Below are 21,425 nucleotides of genomic sequence, written 5' to 3' on the forward strand. Positions count from 1 at the left end.
GATATATGCGCGTGATCACTTCCATATCTAGAGACTAGAAGTTTCGAGTGATTTTCAGAAAATTTACATAAACTATACAATATGAATAGTAAACATACATCTAGAGTTTCAAACTTGAGGATGACGTCGAAGTTGAACTTGCATGGAGTGCAGAAACTAGAGTAAGGCGTCCAATGCATATCCAATGTTCTTTTGGCCTTCGTTTCATCCAAAACGTATGAGACAAACTCTTCGAAGACCGGATACCTCTCAATCGGGGCTGGTTTTGATTCTGATGCCTGAAATAATAATAATAATATATTTATTTATAATAATAATATATTTATTTTATTTCTCACAAAAACATATACATTGTACAATTGTCATTCTTCTTTGGAGCACTGCTATTGCTTAAGTGAGACTGATGCCTGTTAAAGGTTGTGCACCTGTGTTACAGGTCATCAGGCCTCCACCACTTCGGATCGACAAAATGATTATATGTAAAGAATAGACAATTATATTAATTATAAAAGTAAAAGTACGAAACTTGTAATATTTTTATTCTAAACTACTTTTATGTTAACTTCTGTTATTTTTTTAATCTTCCATGCCATGCGCCTTCTTAACTGTTTAATGTCTTAATTACCTGTGGTACAACATACAAGTCGTAAAAATGGAGCTGGAACTGGATAAAAAGGAAACAAAAATTGGAGCTGTTTTAAAGTGAAGCCGTCAACAAATTTATAAATATATATATATGTTTGGTCGGTTATTAATAGAAATAAGAATTTGGCTAAGTTATCTTAATATTTCTTAAATTATTATATCTCCGTTCTAGGATTTGATTCCCCACGAACTATATTCTAGTTGGCAAGCAAATAATGTAATAATTGTATAGAGAATAATGATATGTAAATAAGGTCTATCTAGCTGCTCATTCGGAGATGGCGGGATTTATTAAAAGTTTTTCAACAATAATTTTATGAATAGGTAATGTTATTAAACCTAAGCTTCAATAGGTTTTTTTTCGCCAAAAAGCAATACAAACGAAATTCCATTTTATCTATTTATAAATACTCAAAATACTTTAATAATACGAAAGTTGTTAAATTTATACACGTTTTTGATTAGGGCTAACCAAAATCATATCAATTTAATACCAATAGCGCTGTCACATCAGACTACGCACTTTTCAAACCACACTGTAAGAAAAATACCTATAATATAATAGGTCTCTTAGGATCTTGTAATCAAATCTCTTTGGCTATACTATTTGTCTCTGGCTGGTTTTGGTATCATTAAAAGTTTAGATTTTAAAGAAGATAATTCCAAATTCAAATAAGGAAATATGCGATTTTTATTTAGAATAATAAAGAAATTCGATACATTTTAAAAATTAAGGTAAAAATGCAACGCGAGCCGCTAAAATTTTAATAGCAATAAAAATATTTGCTTAAAAAATTCTTTTGTATATAAACCACGCTTATAACATTAAAAATTATACGGTTATAATAAAAACATACAATAATTATACCTTTCGATACTTCTTAATGATCCTACGTCCCATTTTATCATGGAACGACTTAGGCCACGCATGAACAATTTTGTCGTTGTACGCCGACGCCAATCGTTCTAACGGGTGCCTCACGATCAGAAATGTGATGGAGTCCCCCTGGGCTTTTCTAATCATCTCGACGGTCGGCCTCGCGTACCGTTTCCTGGCCAGTTCCAAGGGAACTTCTTTCGTCCTATTGAGAAATGCCGCCGTGTAATTCGCCATTAAATTAAAGTTGTACATCCACGATGTTGATGCCGCTTTGAATATGTTGCACCTGGAAAGAGGATAAAGTGAATTGTTTTTCATTTATTAGAGCAGTGTTGGCCTAGTGGCTTCAGCGTGCGATTCTCATGCCTGAGGTCGTAGGATCGATCCCGGGCTGTGCACCAATGGAGTTTCTTTCTATATGCGCATTTAACATTTGCTCGAACGGTGAAGGAAAACATCGTGAGGAAACTGACATGTCTTAGACCCAAAAAGTCGACGACGTGTCTCAGGCACTGGAGGCTGATCACCTACTTGCCTATTAGATTTAAAAATGATCATGAAACAGATTCTGAAATCTGAGGCCAGGACCTAAAGAGGTTGTAGCGTTCAATAAATATTTAAATAAGAAGCGGAATGTTCCGCGATAGCTTTTTATTTAGTTATTAAAAAAAAATAACTCTCTCCATAGTAGCTTATCATTTAAAAAAATCAAATACATACATACACAAATACACGCAATACTCGTCGAGCGAGTTTGGTTATCTTGCCGAAGCCGCGTACAAATTATTTGAAGAAGTCTATTAGGTATGAGGGTGTGCAATTACTTAATCAATTAGCATCTAAAATTCGCAATATTGGTGTGTTTGACAAATTCAAAAAGGCAGTAAAGATGCATGTTGGAGAGAACACAGTTGATTAAAATTGAGATGGCTAATGGCGACGTGTATCTCGCTCGTATATCTACATATTAATTTTCTCACGTTAATAAAATATAAATTTTGTAATGAGAAATAAAGGTCTTTAAACATTTAATTATGCATACATAAAAAGAGTATTAAGAATATAAAAAATATTTTTAAATATTCTTAATACAAAAAATTAAAAAACCAGCAACGCACTCGCGAGCCTTCTGGCATTGAGTGTCTATGGGCGGCGGTATAACATCAGTTGATCCAGTGCTTTAAAAAAGTGTGTATTTCAGTGTACCTTATGTAATGTATGCACATAACAGACGTTACTAAGGTACAATAAAGTGGGACACAATTTTTTAAATTATTCTTACTCAGCTGGTCCTCGATTTTTCGCATAGGTAGGTACTGCAGACTAAGCCGAGTTCGTGATATATGTCCGTATAATTTAAATGTTAGCCGCTTCCTTGCACGCAAGTTTTATAGTATGGTAATACATTGGGGAAATTTTCCGGAAAATTTATTACGTTACTAGGGTGTGTCAGGTTTCACCCAAACTTAATATTCTCTATTAACACGCAAGTATTATCAACATATTAGATATTTTAATTATTATTGTTATAGGTACTATAAGGGGGCGTCCATAAATTAGTGGTTTTGTTTGGTGAGGTGTTTTTTTTTTAATTTTCTGTACCTCCCTTCCTCCCTGGTGAGATGTCGTGAGATTTTTCAAAATGCGGTTTTCTTATGTAAACGCGTTGGATTGTTATTGTAAAAAGAAAAAAAATTGCTAGTGCTAGTTGCTAGTTAAGATTGTGCACAAATGGACTTTCTGTCTATGTGCGCATTTAACATTTGCTCGAACGGTGAAGGAAAACATCGTAAGGAAACCGACATCTCTTAAATCCAAAAAGTCGACGACGTGTGTCAGGCACTGGAGGCTGATCACCTACTTGCCCATTAGATTTAAAAAATGATCATGAAACAGATTCAGAAATCTAAGGCCAAGACCTAAAGAAGCTTGAGGCATGCCGGTTTCCTCACGTTTTTTCTGCACCGTTCGAGCGATAAGAAATGCGCATATAGACAGAAAGTTTGTTGGTGGATCGAACCAACGATCTCAGGTATGAGAGGCACACTGAAGCCGAGCAGTACTGGCCAACATACATAAAGCAAGCGAAAACAAAATTAAAATAAATAATTTATTATAACTGAAACGGCCATTAATTATTATAATTTCCTATTCAACGACTATTTTATTTTTAATGAGAGACATCCGTAAAACGCAAAACGAGGACTATGTTTAAATTGTGTGAAGGTTAAACAGATTGTCCTTGTAGCTAGTTCTTTGTACTGCGGCTTCGGTTATGTGTATTAAAGCAACATTTTGACAAAATATAACTCTTAAGGACGTATTCACGTAAAGAGGTCACAAGGTTTTTGGTAAGTACATATTATATATGTATATATTTTAGTTAAGAATTAGAAACGAAAAAGAATGTTAGAAATCATCTACACTTGTAGCAAATAAATTTCTCAGTATTGCCTGGAAGGGATCGCTCGAAAACGATAAGGCCGCCAGTTGCCATTTTTAATTATTTTAATTGTACTATGTGTCTGTATTAGACTTGCAACGAATTGTATATTCGGCAATATACCGAATATTCGGCGAGCCCCCTGACGGAATAGCCGAATATTAGGGAAAAGTATTCGGCTGGATTTTAGCGCCAAAAACTTGCACAGACGTGATTTTTTCGCGCACCTTTTTTTTGTTCTAATGTTCTCATGGCCCGCATGCTCGCTGTTGCTCTGCGCGGTATATTGCTAACGCACTGCATAACTACTTGATTATAAAAAAATGGCAACCTTCCCCTTCTACATTTTGATTACCACAATAATTCAAATACATAGAATCCTCCATTATTCGAATTTAGAAGATGATTATGTACCTGTGTTATGTACCAATGACTACTTAAATAATAACAGAAATTAAAATATAAATTTATACGAAATCAATTGATTTTAATTTTTCATATTACCAATTATTTCTCTATTTATATAAAATAAAGTATATATAAGTACGTACCATATGACATGATACTGGCGGTTGATGAGGTATTCCCACGCATAAGCCTTCTGGCCGGAGCCGTCTAGACCAAGTCTAGAACATTCGCTCCTAAGAAACTCTCGCCTGGAATCCATCCGCGCGCCGACTTCCAGAAACTTCTCACGCGAGAGAAGACCGTCATCGCGTGTGCCATTTTCAAACACGAACTGTAACAAATGAAATTCATACATAATTTATTGATTTTCACATCTAATATGTTAAGCTATTCTTTGAATGTGTCGCACGTTAGAAGTAGGACATGAAATCCCGATCTCGCGGGATCGGATTCAGATCCGAGATTCTCCGAGATTCTTCGAGATTCTTCGAGATTCTCCGAGATTCTTCTAGATTTTTCGAGATCAATCCCGAAGCGTAACATTACGTGATTTCGTGGGATTAACGAGATTAAATAGCAGTAGTAGTAATGCGTATTTGGAAATACCTGTAATTTATTACCAAAACCACTCCTAAATATCTAGAATAGGTAGAATTTCTATTGTATAATTTTTTAGGAAGTAATTATAGAAATAAATCTTTATTCACCACTGCGAAGGCTTGTATTAAAATAAGTAATTATGTAATAGGATTCGTAATAATTCGTAAATAATTAGCTAATAAATAATAGAAACAGTTATGATAAAAATGAGCTACAATATTTTTCATTAAAATAATGTGTATGTATACATAATATTGTATCTTAATAACTTACTATTTTCAATTTAAACGATTGGTTGGTCCCACGAGATTGTAATTTTTAATCTCCCGAGTATCGGATAAACAATTTTCATTCAATATTCCCTAGTTTCCCTGTGTACCAATAGATTTTTGCGTAAACTTGCTTGTGGGCGAAATCATCATAAAAACGATGGGTTCAGTACGGCTGATCACCTACAATGAAACAGACCTACTATGATGATTCGTACCTATTAATTCAATAATATTAAGGAAATGGAGTACTTACGTATTAACGGCACCGCGGCAAAAATTTAATGGTTAGCGTGGACAACCTACACCTAAATTATTGATAATTAAATATAAAATGAACCACTTTTTATAAAATCAAAACACTTTAGAAGCCAAAAAGGTTTACGTTAGATTGACGTTGTCCACACTTGCTAACCATTAAATTTTTGCCGCGTCGGCGTCATCAATCGTAAGGAATTTTGTGTAAAATTCTTTTGCGTTTTTTGGTATTAATGTCATCAGCATTCATTCAGATACTGATTCCATCAGCAGTAATTTAGTAGAAACAATTTCTTTATTTGACTTATTTGGTTACTATGGTTAATAAAACAAAACCATGCATTTGGGTGTTATGGAATAATACCGTTCTTAGCAGTGTGCCTTTCAAACTGAATGTTATTTATCAAAACTGAGATTTAAAAACCTTCCTTACGTATTGAATTGTCTTACAGGGGAATTGTGTTATACGGAAATATACGCTTTCTAACGAGGTTAAACACCTTTAAATATAAGAAAGAAGAATTTATAATTACACCGCCTAATTAATGACGAGGCAATAAATCATATTTATAAGGATGTCATAAGAAACAGGCAATTAATCATCGTGTATTTAAAATGTATAATTGTTCATATATCAGATTAAAATATCAATGTTATATATACACATAGATACAATTGTATAATACAAAACATTTTGCAAAATGTTAGGAAAATTTATTACCTATTACTGCTTTATCTTTCTATCTTTTGTATCTTTCTTCTTTATTATATCTACTAATATGTTAACTTAGCTAACGTTCTGCTGTCATGATTTGCTTTGTATCTTATTTTTAACCATGAAACTTTGTGGACATATCCAATATTGGAGGAGGCCTTTCGCAATAACACAGAAGAAGACCACACAACACTTAACACCAAATAGTTAGGTGTTACATAAATGATAGACATTAGTCTATCTTTATTTAAATATATTGATATATTTTCCCTCCTTTACACAAAATACATTTCAGAACGCACTTATAAATATTTGACAACCAATATATTATATTGTCAATCTAAAATACGTCACTATCCGAATATTGTCAATATTGTTTTTTTTTTTCATTTAATATTTTCGTCAATTTTCCATAGTTAATCTGCTACTTGCGATGAAGAAATACATCACATCAACAAATTAGACTTACGCCCAATAACCTATCTCAATCTATTACTTACAATATTTAAAAATTAAATAAATAAAACTAATTATAAGAAGTACACATTCCAAATAAAAATAATTGTAATTAAATTTCAGAAGTAATAAATTTCAACGCGATTCACGCTTCGCAAAATTTTATATTTTTTACTTAATTAACCTAGAAGTGTTTAATCAGCAAATTGTTTATGTGGCCATTAAAAAAATAATATTAAACCTCTTACACACCTTATTTTTTACTTTTAAACTGGGCAACCATATTGAAAAAATATCGTATTTTCTATATTTAACACAAAGTCGGGTTTGATCAAGCACTTATAATAGCCCGAACCCAATAATTAATCAATAATCTTAGATTGAAAACAATCTGAGATCAGTCCGTGACAGTGGATCGATCTCCTATCTGCATACCAATAACCAAACCGAATGCAATCTCTTCGCTCCTTACACGCATATTTGGAAATCAATATAAACTAAATAAATAAAACCGTACAAATAATAATAAAATATATATTCATGTTTAAAACATATCAAATAGCTTTTTAATTATTTTAAAAATTGGTGTAAGTTAAAATCTGAAGTTAGGATATTGGCACAGTTGAACTCTCATTTTCATACAAAGGTCTATCAAGATACACCGACCTACCATGGACAGTTTGTATCGATAGATGGCCATTACAATCCGACGATTGGTTATTGACAGATATTTGGTTTTTGATTAAGTTTTTTTTTTAATATTTCGATTAAGATGTCTATCTCGGATGGTCAAAACGGATTAAGATATATTATTGGGATTGGGCGTTACTCAGTCCTTTAGATAACCTTCTGGCTCAAGTTATTACGTAATCAACTTAACAACTTCTTATACTAACCAAATCAATATTACAAATCTTTTTAATATATATGTCGCAGCCTACAAATATTTGTACCTTAATACTTAAACCGTTCAATGAACAAGCATTTTAAAATATAAACAGCGCCGTTTAACTAGCGGCCTGAAAGATATACTTTCATAAGTATATCTTTCAGGCCGCTAGGTTGTCCTCCCTGTAATCTTCATTGAAAATTATATTTATAAGTGCCTTGATAAATTGCTTTGTATTCAAACGCAAACTTGATTGTTATCAATAGATCAAAGGCTGATCGGCTAGACTAGTGTTTATGTAGATTTTGATTCATTGTTATTCTTATCACGAAAGACGGTATGCAAATCTTTAGGCTTTATATGTATATAGTTTTTTATGTTTTAGGTACGTGAAATGATTCGTTCGTTTAAGAAAATTTGCGGCTGTAAGTATATTAGTTCATTCATTAATAGGAGACAAAATACGCAAGCTATATTTATTTATGATACAATAAAAAAATAACGCGTCGTTTATTGCTTTAATTTTCAGTTATTTAAGTTAATAAATGCTAAAGAACGGGAAATATTTGATAGTCGTAGGTAGGCAAACCAATTATTGAATTTCTATTAAAATCAGAAACGTAAGGTGTTGAGCGAATATTTAAGGAACTAAAGGAAGAATTAATTTCGAATAAGCGTATGTTAAATCTACTCATAGAGTCCATTGATTGACAGGTTACAGGGGATCGAAGCTACGACCTCAGAGCTGAGTCGCACGCTGAAGCCACGATTTTAAAAGGCACAACAATGGTGTACTATTATTTTTTTTATTCGTTGTTTGTTGTGTGCAGTGGCTATCACTCAAATGACCGTCACTAAATCTGTGTCAGAAATAGGTTCCTTGAGTAAAAAACTGGTAATGGACAAAATTAAAGTGTTTGTACTATTTATTAAAAATCATCTTGAATCATCTCAAAAACAAAATTTTCACGATTCAAAACTGTACATTCACTATCTTCTAACCCCGTCCTATGCTACCGAATGAATTCTTCTTGTGCAATGGTGGGTTAATTATAGAATCGTAAGTGTTATGTAGAATATATTACGTCAAGTACGTAAAATCACTAATATGTCAAATGGACGAGGTTGGGTATCATAGTGTGGGGGCTAGTGCACCTTCTCTTTAAATAAAGGCCTTACAAAGCATTATTTTTTATCAATTTATGAAATCAAAGAAACTTAAATTTACTAAAATAAAATATTTTTAATACAATTTGTTGTACAGAAGTATACCTAACTAATCCAAACTAAACTATAACAAGATTAGCAACCAGATTTACCTTTTTCTATTGTTGGTTCAAAATATGTATATTCAAATAATGTTTAAAAGATTTACAACGCTATAAATTTAGCGACGCGGTGAGCATCGCCACTTTACCGACCGGCGACCGTTACCGACTGGCGAATGGCGATTTTCGCGCTCTTTTTGCAGACATAAAAATAATTACCAATTCGTGCCAGTTGTCACAGCCTATGTGGGATCTAAATTTACTAAAGACGGTTTTGGATAGAAACATTATTATCTTTGTATCCGATAGTTGCACGTCGTTTTATAACACCATTATGGCGGACACATTTCTGGTTAAATAAATTAAAAGACACTTTTGTATCTACCACTAACAAACGTAAAATATTGGGTTAATGTGAATTTCTTTCTTTCAAGCTTTAATCGAACGAATAAATTACAACACATATAGTATATCTAATTACACGGTTATATTGTAAATTGACACGTTTTTTCGCTTTACTTAGTAATTCTAGACGTTTCATACAAGTGCAAAGAAATATCGAATCGCAAAAGTAAAGCCGTCTTAATAAGCGTAGTAGGATTTCAAATTCCAATTAAATCATATTTCAAAAAATTATTTAAATTCAACTTGACACCAAACTGGAAAGAAGAAATTTTATATGAAGAAGCCAAAACAAGTATAATTTGGTGAGCATTGTCGTTCCAAAAAGTTCTTTTGTTCATCATATTTTTTGAAAGCTAATGACGACTGGATAATTATTTGATTTAAATGCAATAGTTAGACATATCGTGTCGCGGACATTTAGTTGATTTTGTTATTTTCTATAAAAGTGTAGTACAGTGATACAAAAATGGCGTTGTAAGGAGTATTCTCGTGAAACTGATTTTTTTAAAGAAACACGAATTTAATAAACTCCGTTAGTTTCATAAAATACGATTGATAACATTGCAAAGGTACGCAAACTAATTATGAACTTGACAAATCATTATACATTTCACAGTCCAGAAATATAACTAGAGAAATCTTCGCCTCATATGACGGACGGAAAGAGCGTAATACGAAAACGCGGTTTACTGTATATCTGTAATCTATTGTTAATAGTTTCCGCAGCGTAACTGATTTAGGGTTTTTTAAAAACGGCCACCTCACTTTTTGATTATATTCTTTAGTCTATATTCATTAGGGGTAATGTAAAAGTATTTTTCCCATTCAACAATGGACCCATATGTAAATAAACATTTAGCAGCTTATATCTTAATTATATAAAAATTTAGATCATGAATAATTTGATATATATGATCATATGATACTTAATTTTATTTTTTTACCCGTTTCCCTGTTTTAACCCTCGGCCACAATGCACAAACCGTTCGGGCCATGAAAAAAAAGTAATTTTCCAATCACTGGTTTTTCAGTCTATTGAATGCAGAGAAACAAATCATTTCTTTTTATAATATTAGTATTAGATGTTTCTTAATTAAGTAAAGTGCTTCAAGTGACCAACTGAACCATGGTCGGTTAGTCGTATAATGTATTACGTAAGTCAGAAAATCTTATTATAGATTATTACGTCTGTGAACAGCGATGTGACAGACACGTGGGAAAATCAAATTACCATTTTAACATGGTCTTTGGGGCTTACCCTTGAACTAAAGAATCAGCTAATCAGATTATTTTTTGAATAAAATACTTTCATACGAATATCGTTAATTAATATATAAATGAATACGCATAGACAATATGGCGGGTTCCCAAATTTTTAGCCAAATGCCAGCTCTTTTAATACAAGATCAAAAAAATACATAAAACAAATAATAATATTATACAGTTTAATAAAATTTAGTATCTTATATTTAGTTTTATTATATATGTAGTAAACTTGATTAAAGAAATAAATTAACATAGGTACATAATCTATAATTATTGTTACATGATAAGGCAATTTTTTCTATGAATCAATGATAAGCAAATTTCAAAGACTCTGTGGTTCACTCTACCTTACAAGGTCGCTTCAATTTTCTGAGTGGTCTATAATTTATGATTATTTATCAGAACCATGACAAAACAGACGTCTGAGGATACCCAAGGCTAGACTTTTTTTAAGGACAGATTAAAAACAGAAATTGTACAATTTACATACGTACAGAGAGAGAGTAACATTTCACTTGTTTTAAAAATTGAAAGTATGTGTATGTTTTACCTAAATTAATCTTCATATTTAATAATTATAATATGTTAATTCAAACGTTATTAAATTAGTTAAATAGTAAAATGCATTAGATTCAAATTAAAACGATGACATAAGAAAAGCGCGGGAAAGATAGCTATGACGGCTGTATACCGTATCTGAGTATGTCATATTTTTCCGTGTCACTGGCGCATGAGTGATGTCATTCATTTTGAAATAGAAATTCGTTCACAGAGGAAATGCACTGCTGCGGAACTGAATTGGAACATCACATTTGCAGTCGGGCTTTGTTGGTATAACAATATCTATGTATGCTCTAGGGAACATTTATTAATCAATAAACATCTGTGTTACACATTTCATAGCATATGGTCCATAGACGAAGTAGTAAATTATGATATTACGGTATGTACGAGCCACTTAGAGCGAAGGAATTTTTCATACCTTAATAATAAAAATTTACGATACTTCAAATAAATAATCAAACAGGCAATTGTCTTTTTTGATTAATTTCACTGCAGAAAACGATCAAAACTTCAATTTCGATGACCGCAATGTTTTCATTGCCCTTAATTTGTTTGAACAATACGGCCATTGTACGTGCTAATAAAAAATGTCATCAAAATCTGACAAGTCACGAGTAAGCTTTTAACCATAGATAATTCTTGATAACTGTCCTATTTGGTCACGCACGGGTGTTTAGCCGCAAGGAAATTAAAAACGGTTTGAACGGCAAGCTAATAAACTCCTTAAAAAAATAATATAGACTCCAAACTGAGAAACTTATGCTCCGAAAGTATTACTTCGGATTTTTTAAAGCCGGTTTAAAAATCAATGTCGGTTTCCTTCACCGTTCGAGCAAAAGGTTAAAATATGTGCACATAGAAAGAAAGTCTATTGGTGCACAGCCGGGGATCGAACCTACGACCTCAGGTAAGAGAGTCGCACGCTGAAGCCACTAGGCCAAGAATGGTCTTCTTTACCTTGTTTTGATTATTAATAATTTAGTCAGAATACTTTTCGAGCAATTCAAATAATTGCTAGAGGCTTCAGTGTAGTAAATTTAAAGAGGGATGTCGATAAAATTGTTATTGACGTTTAAGATAAATGTCTTGGCTTTTGAAATCGGACACCAATTAGGCTATAAGTAGAGAAAGTCACGGAATATATTTTACGCGACTACAGAAACTATAAAAATTTATTAAGCTAAGTTATAATTACGCCATATTACATAACCAAAAGACTCCTTTAAGACTTTTAATTTTGCATATACAGGTAAATCCTGTATGGCTGAGAAAAATAAAGAGAAAGTTCTCGCATTGTCGGTTGAGTGGTGTAATTTAGGTGCATTGTGAGAAAACGTCGCAATGCGGTAGTCACCGGCCTTGCGAATGCATCAAAAGTATGTTAACTTAAAACACTAAATCAAAAGCTCTTCATTTCTTTGTGAAATGCACTATAGACGGATGTTAGTAATACTTCGTTGGTACACAGATTTCTCATAGACAAACATTATTCAGTACGTCTGTAATTTACCGGTAAGTATATATGGTATATTCTGTCAGCTACTTTCTTTCTTTAAATTGTATTTAAAACACACAATATAATTTAATATGTCCTTGTAACAAATTACTTTTTGCGCGTAAGAAAAAATCATATTAAATATTATTTATTCTTATGTTTATTGCACCTGTATCTTATTAAAAAAAAGATCTCTCCATAGTAGCTTCTCATTAAAAAAATCAAATACACTGCAATAGTCGTCTGGCGCGTTTGCTTATCTTGCCGAAGCCGCGTACAATGATTTGAAGAAGTCGGTTAGGTACAAGTTGCGGCACGAAACTCTAGCGCTGACCGTTATTGCGCACAAGTAAAAAATAAAGTACCTGAGGGGGGCTACCGGAATGAAGAGCGTCGATTGGCTCTCCAGTCGCATTCTGGCCCCCGCACCACAGTACCCATGCGCAGCAATCCCCTCCACGTATCGGCCAGCGCTAGACTTACGTGCCTATAATAGTATCAGGGTGTGCAATTATTTATTAAATTACTGTCTAAAACTCGCAATATTAGCGCATTTATGGTTCATATCTGCGATCTCGTTATTACCAAAAGTGCAAACATTGTTATCTATAATATTAAGTTTAGCGAGGTGCGCGGGTGCAGTGTTGTGACCAAATCGCAATCAGTTGATTGTGGTAATGAACTCATGACTAGCTGTATCCAACTCATCATACCAGGCTCTTATCACTAAAATTTCTTGTATACTTCCATACAATTTTCCTTTCAATTTCAGATTTTCTTTCCATAATGTTGTCCATAAATGTTTTATGAAGTTATTTATAGAATAATAATAATCAGTCTAGGAACACGTCCCACATTTCTGACATTGAGAGTGTTAATCACTTCATATGCAGCTTTGTCTGCTATTTCATTACCAGTAATACCTTTATGTGAGGGTACCCACATAAAGGCAATAGTTACATCTTTCTTATGCAACCGCAGGACAATATCTTTAATTAAATAAATAATATAATTAGTTTTAAAATTATTAAGAGTAGCATGCTTAAGACTATTTAAAAGAGTTAGAGTCTGTCAAAATTAGAAAATATTTATAATTGTTAATAGAAGTAATCGATTTTAAAGCGGCAAGAACTGCGTATGCCTCTGATGTAAATATGGAGCACTTTTGATTAAGAACAAAGCTTTGCGCAACATCTTTCTGAGAATCATATACCGCACTTCTCACAAAATCATTGCCTTTACTGCCATCAGAGTAGATTGTATAATATTTGTATTTTCTTCTATGAAAGCCAGTAAATCTGAATAATTTTCACTTGAATAAGATAGAATCGTAATAGGATGAGTGATACAATTATATCAATATAAAACAAGATATTCATACAGATGAATCAGTATAACACTTTTTGTATTTCTAAAAATTGTAGATTGAGGATTTTCATTGTTAATATTAAAATAGTTTTCTAATGAATCTGTATTTTCTGTGTATTTACTTATAACTATTGTCTGTATATCTTCATAAAAAGTAGTATTTATGACACCTACACCATTACGAGGATTTTTTATTGTAGAAATTATAACCGTTAAAATAAAGAGATTGATTTAAGAATTTCGTAAGATGTTTTTTTATGATTTGCACTTGACTTGCACTCTTCTTCCATTTTTATTATATTTACACTATTTACAATTGAATTGTCTATTTATATTGTTATATATAAGAAGAAATAATATTTATTTTAATTAAAATATAATTTTGAAAAAAATTTGAACCGCGCTTTTTTAATTTCACGCCAAGAAAATTTACTTATTATTAAATTGTTGCCGTAGACCACAGATGCAAAATCTAGTATCTATGGCGCATCTACACCTGACATCTCTCCCCGTATGTAGAGACAGTTCTCCAAGAGAGTGCTAAAAGCACCGTCACACTTTGCTTGGATTTGTCGGTCAACCGCTAGACAATGATGCCTCTAAGAAACTCGACAACTTAGAAACTGGGCTAAGTGATATGCCCAATATTACAAGAGCTATGAAAAGTCTAAAATATTTTGGATAGGTCCACTAACCTTTAGAATGTTCCGAGTTAAAAATTGCGTGCTAATTTTGAACCGTTGAATTGCTATATATACTTATGCTTTCTACTGAATCCATAGAAATTTTATTTTATTTATTAATAAATTACAAAACCATATGAATTAGTGAATTGGTGTTAGTATTAATTGTTAATGGTTAATTAGTACTAGTAGCGGAACGAAACTCTAGCGCTGACCGTTATTGCGTATCGGCCAGCGCTAGACTTACGTGCCTATAGTAATAGTTAATGATCCAAATGATAGGGCCACGGAAGTTGTGAGCGGTACCGGTGAAGCACGTATAACGTGACCAAATGTCCCGTTTTGAACGGGACTGTCCCTTTTTCCAATTACGAATCCTAGTGACCCTATATGAACTGTGGGATGCAAAAATGTCCAACTATTTTCAGTTACCGCGCGGTAATTTCAGCAGCAGAATATAAAAACAAAAACGGGCCAAAAGTTTTTCACTTCATTCATTCTTATTTGAAATAGTCGCGTCATATGAAACAAAGTTGTGAAAGAAACTTCCGATAAATATAAATAAACATTTTGGGTACCTATATTTTGTGATTCGTAGCTATTAACCCAGCAAATATAGGTCAATAAATAACTTTAAAAAAGTATTTTTATTTCATTGACTACTTAATAATTGACCTAAATTAAACCAATGTCCCGTTTTGGATGGGAGAATAAATGGTCACTTCATGCATGTATTATTTTTTCCTTTCCCGCAGTGCATGTAGAAGCAATTTTATGTTATAACAACATGTATGTTACCTTCTTTATATCCAAGGTAAAAATGCATACGTATACCCCCAAAACGGCAGCTGTGATAAGTGGCTTCAAAATGCGACTCTCATCTGCGTGCTCATTTAATATTCGCCCGAAAACAACGATTCGATTCGATTCTCTTGTATATAGTATATATTAAGTCGTATTATTATTCTATATTATATTATATAGTATTTTACTTAAAATTGGTATTTTTTACACAATTGTCAACTTTTGATTACCCATAATAATGGAATTCAATTTCTATGAGTGTAATTTGATACGATCATAAACTATTATTACTCGGTCTGTAAGTAGATAATTTGCGTGTGTCATGCAAATTGGTTATGATTCCATGAAAGTAATTTAATGATTTTATGAGCATGAAGTTTTATTTATTTCCGATCTCGACAAATGAAGAATATACAGATTGTTCTATATTTTCTACATTTTTGACGTTTTACTTCTTTTGGCGCGTTATGAACAATGAGAGTAAATTTTTCGATGCACAATGTCACAAAAACCTGAAACCCTGAAGTTAGCTTTAGTCATCATTTTAGTGTTCTTGTGATATTTAAATAAACTTACAATGAAATAACAAACTTTCAAAGAAATAAATACAAAATACCTTTTTTTTCTATTTATTTATTATTTTCGTTTTTTCAACAAACGTAAAACAATAATTTTGAAAAGCTTTTTGGAGTTAAATACTTCTTTTGGCGCGATGGATAAAAATGATGACAGTGAATTTTATATCGTTAAGTTAGTTCTAGGTGGCATGAAAATCGATAACTGTTCAAATGCGCGGCAATTTCCTAAATCTTCGGACACCCTGAGAAAAGAATTCATATCGTTGTACGTGTTTAATATATAGTGAAATACATCCTGTATAATAAAGCGTATTGAACCAGGAACCGTATAATCTGTATTTTGCATAACAAATGTATGCTTTCGTGCGAATATTTCTCCTAAGTTTGATATCGTGAGAGGTATGTCTCAGCTATTTTAGTAGCGTGAAGCAGTAACAAATTCCATTTTTATTTATTGAACTCATTTACTAACTAGTACAAATTATTGCGTGAAAAATCCAGTAGGTATACATTTATGAAATTTTTTAAAATTTATTAGCTAACATGGAAGGCTTTAAAATTCTGCAATTATATATGGTGTATGTAATTTGTAATAATAAGAGTCAAAGAACCAGAGAGTGATAAAGGGAGATTGAGAAGGAGCTAAGCGGATAGGAACAGGAAGTGCGAGTTTCTCACACATTTGCACCCACACACTTTCTCATGCACTCAAGCATGTTGATAACGATTGAAAAAAGATAAATAAAGGTTAAATAAGGTAATTATTTTAAGTAATTAAGAATTAAGTTTGTTTATGGAAGAGCTGGGAACCCTGACACAGGTATTTTTTACTTAAAAGGGTTTCCAAATCTTACACCTAGGAATGAAAATGTACCTACTTAAAATGAATAAACACTTTTTTATTTATTATTTATTGTTGAATAGGCCACAGGTCAACAATAGAGAAACTAGTTTCTCGAATAACACGTATTTGTTCTTAGAAATTGTAATAATTTCTTAGAATGCTTCTTTAATCTAAATATTATTGTAACTTATACAATCGTTAACTCATCTTCTAGGTCATTTTATTGTTAATAAGCAACAGTATCATTGACAAAGTTCATTGAGCGGAATCAATGAAGTATTTACAACAGAAGCCTTGATATTGTAGCGCAATTAAAGCTACGATAAAAAATTAAAGGAATAATTTATTTCTGTCAGTTTCTGCAAGGTAAAGCGGCCGAGACTTGCCGCAGATTTATAGTTTAATTACGAAGGGGAAACAAATATTGGATTTGCAATCCCTAAATGCCTGAAACTCAGTGCGAGTGTCCATGGGCGGCGGTTTCACTTAATATCACGTGAGCCTCCTGCCTTTTTGCCCCCTTTCTATAAAAGTCAGTAAAGGTATGTTTTAGACTATATTATAATATACGATATATGAAGATAGTATATGTTAAACTGAACTGAACTCTTTTCGGACCAGATTTGATTTATCTATTAATAAGCAAATTATTACTGCCAAGTACATATTATATAGTAAGTACATATGTCTCGATAAAATGTTTCTTTCTCAAATGGAGATTTTAAATTTCTTTTAATGCATTTTTAATTAAATTATACTTCGTTGTATATTATTTTGATTAAACTTATAAAAGCCGAATTAACGGAAGCAATGATCATTTAGGCGCTTGACGAACCATGAAATTTAATTCGTAAATTGTTTTGAAAAATACTTTAAATTACACGCTGTGTGACCATGATAAATAGGTTAATTTATGATATAAACGGTAAAAGCTCATTTATTAGTTGACCATAGACGTATAAACGTCGAAATGTCATTCATGCACAGCGCATGGCGCGTCGCCTTTTATCACTTTGACAATTGACTTAAATTTAAAATATCTTTTTATTTTAGCACAGTTTTAGTCTCTAAGGCCTAAACAAATGTTACGTGAAGTGAATTGGTAACAATCATTGTAACAATTTCAAATTAAGATATACGCTCTTGTCACAACTCTATAACGTTTTTATTTATTCATTAAAGTTCCACACATTTTTTTTTATTTGGTCTAATACCTGTAACTGAGTTACATCATCGGACGTCAATTCGACATAGGGTTTGCAAGAAAAGAGCGTACCAATTCTTGAAAAGCCGGCAACGCACTTGCGAGCCTTCTGGCAATATATAATAGCGGCGGTATATCTTAACACCATACTACATCGCCATCTACAAGCTATCTTTCTCAAATCACAGATTTTACTAGTTATAATTTTCCAATCAACCAAACAATTACCAGCAAAATAGCGGGTGAGGTATCATACATGGTACATAGGCAGTTGACAATTTTTTTTTAATTGTTCAGATCGAAGAATTTTTGTAAGACTTAAGATTTTTGTCCGTGTTCATATGTATTGTTCATAACAGTATTGTACAGTAACAAAGTCCGTTACCGCTGACCCAAAGATGAGACCTGCATACCAATGAACCGCGCTTTTATTTTAGACATACTCGAGACATTTCTTACACCTGATTATAACTATCACCTTCTAATAAATCCCCACGCATCAGCGTAGTTGTGAAACTATACTACAAAAAACGGCCTTATTACGACTTTACTAAGCGCGGTATTTGTTACCATAGCTAACGACTTTATATGGAAAATCGTAATTATCACGGAACTGAACGTTTTTAATTAAGGCCGAAATGGTAATTATACTGTTTTAATGAAACAATTAAAACACTCTTCACAGAAAGGAACATCCTGGTGGCAAGACAAAGTCTGGTAGACTGAAGCTGCGTCCCAACATGGTACCAAACTTTACAAATCGAATTGCCTTGTCCTGCCTCGGGTTTAGTGGGTATACACAGCAGCAAATCCCACATAACATTTCACCATGAGGAACATGACACAGGAAATAAAAAGGCAAAGTAAAAAAAAAATTCAAAGTTGGACGCAACAAGCACGAGTCACTCATGGAACGGAAGTTCGAGTAACGCAGCATCGGTACTCTGTAAAACCTAAAAGCAATGCTGACTTCATGGTTGCAACGTTGAAATCGTCACGATTGCTATCGGAATTTACAGAGTGCCGATGCAAACGTTGGACCGACGTTTACGTCCTGGATGATGGCCATACTGCTGAATTGTTTTTACTTATTTTTCAAAGATAATAATAATAATAATCAGTGGCACTACAACCCCTTTAGGTCTAGGCCTCAGATTTCTGAATCTGTTTCATGATCATTTTTTAAATCTTATAGGCAAGTAGGTGATCAGCCTCCAGTGCCTGACACGCGTCGTCGACTTTTTGGGTCTAAGACATGTCGGTTTCCTGACGATGTTTTCCTTCACCGTTCGAGCAAATGTTAAATGCGCAGATTGGGAAAAATTCCATTGGTGCACAGCCGGGGATCGAACCTACCACCTCAGGTATGTGCGTCGCACGCTAGAGCCACTAGGCCAACACTGCTCTATTTAATGATGGTAACATCATAAATCCACTCTCATATTCACTAATTGTCACTTATTTTTAAATGCTTGTAATTTCACTTGTATATACATATACTTGTTTTTGGTTTTTTTTTTGTTTTAATCACCTCATAATAATGATTTTAACGCATTTTTAATAAAATAACGCATTTGTTTTTCAGTAAATCACACCAGCGGTGGCTGTATTTACCTTATAATCTAGTCAAATGCTTAAGCAATTGGTTGTTAATTAACACATTGCGTCAAAGACGTCAATATGAAAAATAAATGTCAGGGAAATCTGACATTGATAATAGTGTTAAGTAATCTGTGACCGCTAATAGTGGCCCAACCTGTTTTTAACCTGTTATTATGATAACGATGCCAAAGGTGAATCACGCGCAGCTTTGCCATCTATATATATTATAAAAGACTGCATTATAATCTAATATATACTTTATAAGAGCAGGGTTAGCTTAGTAGCATCAGCGTGCGACTTTAATGCCTGAGGTCGTAGGTTCGATCCCCAGCTATGCACCAATGGACTTTTATTCAATCAAACGGTGAAGGAAAACATCGTCAAAAAACCGGCTTCAGCCTTAGACACCAGTCGACGGCATGTGTCATGCACAGGAGGCTCATGAAACAGATTCGAAAATTTGAGGCCTATACCTAAACATGTATTTACCTTTGTAATTGGAGATTCTTTTTATTTAGTTCATAAGAGAATACAATATTTAATATGACAAGCACTTATAATGCGTATAAAATACAAACACGAAGAGAGAAAAAAATACATCGACAAATTATAAAACTATAGGGATATCCATTTTAAAGTGTGAGGGGAGTAACTTGGATATCCAGACCTAGCTCGCTATCAGAATGTTCAATCTGGATATCGGTGATCCTCGCCAAACCGTGCTATAACTAGCATTAACATATAGATTGTCTATGGATTGACGCACAATTCGAAATTCGAATTTTATTCGAAAGCCGTGTTAATTTAATTTCAAATGCAGACATGTTACACACAAGTGGAAATGGCCATACAATCCGAAGAGATTCCAATTAAATCCACAAGCTTGAAGCCCGCAAGGGAAACTGATGTACTTGCCCTTGAAAAGTAAAATAAGGCTATGGCAATAAAACTATGGCTTCATTATAACTATTAAATAAAGTATAAGCGCAGGCTCATCCCATTTGCATGAAGGAAGAAGCGGGTCATTTCTGCGGTTAACCATTTGTCTTGCGATATGCGATAACTTGCGGTAAGAATATTTTCCCGTTATAAATATATATAAAGATATTTTACCTAACACGGCCATTGTATTCAAAACTAAAGTTTTAGTTCTTGAATTGGAAACACACCCAATGAAATGGGTGCTATAAACTACGACTGCACCCTTTTATAACGTCCCATAGCATAACCTTAGCTCCTATCCTATAATTCATTGGACACTCACATTGACATAAATGCTAGAAGTCCATGGTGCAAAGTCGCGAAGCAATTAACATTACTATAATATTGGTCATTGGACAAGATTCCAAAAACATTTCAGTTTGTGGAATCTTGTCCAATGCGATAAGTGATCACAGCATAAATAAAATAAAAATAGCCTTACATTTGAATGCAGTAAATAAGGATTACATAAAGTGAGTTCATGTTATTATATTTAATATAGTAATATTATGAACTTATATGTAATAATTACACGATATCCGACGAAGTAAAAACCTCCTTTGTCTCCCATCTTAGCTGTTAGAACTTCTTGTTGAAACAATACAAGTATTTATTTTTAATTTTCACATTCATAATTACAGGAACCCGCCAAAACGATGGCGCCAAAACTAGACAAGATGGCGTCGTTAAAACCTTTATTGTACCAGGCCCATTTTTATGTTAAGTTAGGGCAATTATATGGTAGCCATATTATTATGTTACACGACTTTTACAATAGTGTTAGAATAGATATTGTATAT

The 21,425-nt window shown here is 33.0% G+C and overlaps 1 protein-coding gene across 5 annotated transcripts in view; it reads right to left on the reverse strand.

The window, feature by feature from the left end:
• LOC110991539 (carbohydrate sulfotransferase 11) overlaps positions 1-21,425 on the reverse strand; it is a 36,923-nt gene that overhangs the window by 5,562 nt on the left and 9,936 nt on the right. For all 5 annotated transcript variants that reach the window (XM_045634631.1, XM_045634629.1, XM_045634630.1 and 2 more), the window contains 3 exons: positions 4,520-4,707; positions 1,514-1,811; positions 99-278 (listed from right to left, as the gene is read on the reverse strand). In XM_045634631.1, coding sequence (XP_045490587.1) covers positions 99-278; positions 1,514-1,811; positions 4,520-4,707 — 666 coding nt within the window. The remainder of the gene's footprint in view (positions 1-98; positions 279-1,513; positions 1,812-4,519; positions 4,708-21,425) is intronic.

This window comes from Pieris rapae, chromosome 3, assembly GCF_905147795.1.
Source record: "Pieris rapae chromosome 3, ilPieRapa1.1, whole genome shotgun sequence".
In the NCBI taxonomy this organism is placed as follows: Eukaryota; Metazoa; Arthropoda; class Insecta; order Lepidoptera; family Pieridae; genus Pieris; species Pieris rapae.